At 33.9% G+C, this 2547-nt stretch overlaps 1 protein-coding gene across 1 annotated transcript in view; it reads right to left on the bottom strand.

Annotated features, from left to right (window-relative positions):
- LOC124897713 (probable serine/threonine-protein kinase PBL16) overlaps positions 1-2072 on the bottom strand; it is a 7952-nt gene extending 5880 nt beyond the window's left edge. The window contains exons 1-3 of the mRNA XM_047410965.1: positions 1908-2072; positions 1750-1833; positions 286-418 (exon numbers count right to left, since the gene is read on the bottom strand). Of these exons, the coding sequence (XP_047266921.1) occupies positions 286-418; positions 1750-1833; positions 1908-2072 (382 nt within the window). The remainder of the gene's footprint in view (positions 1-285; positions 419-1749; positions 1834-1907) is intronic.
- Between the last annotated feature and the right edge of the window lie 475 nt (positions 2073-2547).

Raw genomic sequence — 2547 nt, forward strand, 5'->3', positions numbered from 1 at the left:
GTTGACTACTTTTTGTTGTAGGAAAAAAGATCCACAATTCAAATAAGCTAATCATCATTCAATAAACTACTATACAGGAATCACTATAAGCAGTAAAGAGACTGGTAGCCCATCTCTCGATCAATGCGGGCCTCTAGTGCACTTTAAATCTACAAGATTTGAACATTTACTTTCTTGAACATCGTAACAAGTCAAAACTAAGAGAAACAAATTGAAACAGAGGGAGTATTAAACTGAAAGTAGCTTTAAATTAGTCCCCAAGAGAATTTCTTCCAAATGGCTTACCTGCTTTAGTTTTATGGTGATTCCACCAATGAGCAGTTTTTAAGACCAGAATATCAGTCGCTCTCCATGTTGATGAAGATTTATCAATCGTATCGATGCGCAAGGTCTGCACACGTTTGGTGCCTATTCTTTCCTTTTCCTCACGAACCAAAAAATGAGTTATACAAAGTATTCAACTGTACAGTGCTTGTGGGAACTCATTAAGATAATAGAGTGCATTGACAACCAAGGATAGGAATTCTTCTCGACATTTTATTGTGCAATTGCATCAGAAGTATCAGACATCATTGATCAAATGTTGGATCAATTCATTGCAGATGATATAATATTTTCTTACACGATGGAGTTGCAGAGATGAAAGGACACTTTCTCTAAAGGATTTAACATTTCGGGGCCAATTTTCCTTTGGAACTTATCCGTTGGTGAGTAGCAACTCAAAAGAACTATGTTATGTAGTAGTAGTTTTTGGAATAAACTAAGTTTTGCCGGACATGTCTATTAGACCCTTTTGTTTTATCAGTAACATAAAGGATATGCTATTTAATATGTTTTTATGTATGCTTCTAATGTTTTGAGCTGGTTTTAGGAATTAGGTCATCTGTGATCATGCTCTTTGTGCCATTTGGATCACATAGATACCTCTATTTTGGTCCTTAGGTTACGCCTACTATAAAAGTTCTAATTTGCAGAAAAGAATGATTTATCTTTGGTTATTAATACTTCATAAAGTTGTTTATTGATAGTTCTTAACTAAATTGATGTCAATTTTCGTGTCCATTTTCCAGCCAAGAGGTTGCTAAAACTAACTTGTACACCTCCACTGTCAATTTTCACATTCTTTAATTGAGGTGTCTAGATGTACATTTTCAAAGTTGTTGTGTTTAGTTTCCACATGAGGTCAAGTTAAGTATCTATTTATATATCAAGGGAGAGAACAATAAGGGGCAAAAGTATCAAGATTTTATTGTTTTACCTTGGAATGTCACAATCTTGTGTATAGCTCACTCCCCTATATTCTAAACTTCCTGCAGATTAAGTAACGTTGAGGTATACATTAGCAGGCTGTGGTGTTTACTATAGCACACCTGCTTTAGAACATTATGATAATTGATGTAGCCTATTCCGCGTTCTATAAATAAATGTCATCTTTTAAACTTTGAACTCTTAATTAGAAATGTCTAAGTTATACAATTGAATAGTAAACCATATCTACAATAAAGAAAAGTTTATTAATGAAGGTAGTAGCAGTAAATATTAACAATATACCTAGAAGACAACGCGTAGTATCAGTATATTTGGGAATCTAGTGCAACTACCTGAGAAAAAAACTCTCCCTAATGTCCTCGTATGTCTAGAGAAACTATCCATTATCACAACTACGGATCATTAAAATGAACATCTAAAGTATCATATAGAAAAGAACTGAGCACACTTACTCGAGATCAAATTATTCTTAACATTTACCTGAGCCATATACTCGCATATAAGAACTTGATGATCAGCTTCACAGCAGTAATTGATCAACTTTACCAAATTTAGGTGCGAAAGCTGGCCAGAAATATTACTTCAGCCAAGCTGGAAAGTTAAAAAGCTTATGGAGAATTTTTCATGAGGTTAATTGCCAGCCATTCTCTATGGCCCTGATAACTATTATTTCCATCATGAATCTTAACAACAACTGTAATTGGTTGGAATCCCTCCCTCAAATCTTGTGTAATATATCCTTTATAAATATTTCCAAATTCTCCTCCATCCAGCATGCAATATTGTCTAAAGTTTCCGATCATTATCTTAAGTTCATAAAAAATCAAACATCTCATATAAGCATTAAAACTCACATAAAGAATGAAACATCGCATATAAGTATTAAAGATCTCCATATTGGCCATGTTAAACAGAAACTACTAATTAAATGATGCAGAGGATGGGTAACCACGTACCATTTGCAGTTTGTTTCTTCAATTTGATCAGCAAGTACAAAAGGTATACGTCTCTATTCTGGCAATTATCACACTGCACCTAGACATTTCTTGGCTATAAAGAAGGTTGATCACCTCATTCTGCATGATGTCCAACTTCGAAATGCCTTCACTTAAGGTTTTATTTATGGATCCAGTTTTTCCAAACCCGTATGGTGCTTCATTTTCTAAAACATAAATTTATTATGGTCGTTTAATACTACTTTGTAATGCAGAAGTAAAAGCTCTCTTGTACCTTTTCTCCTTGGATGAGTTGATGAAATATTTAAGAATTGGTCATAGT

The sequence above is a fragment of the Capsicum annuum genome, chromosome 1 (assembly GCF_002878395.1).
Source record: "Capsicum annuum cultivar UCD-10X-F1 chromosome 1, UCD10Xv1.1, whole genome shotgun sequence".
Taxonomy (NCBI): domain Eukaryota; kingdom Viridiplantae; phylum Streptophyta; class Magnoliopsida; order Solanales; family Solanaceae; genus Capsicum; species Capsicum annuum.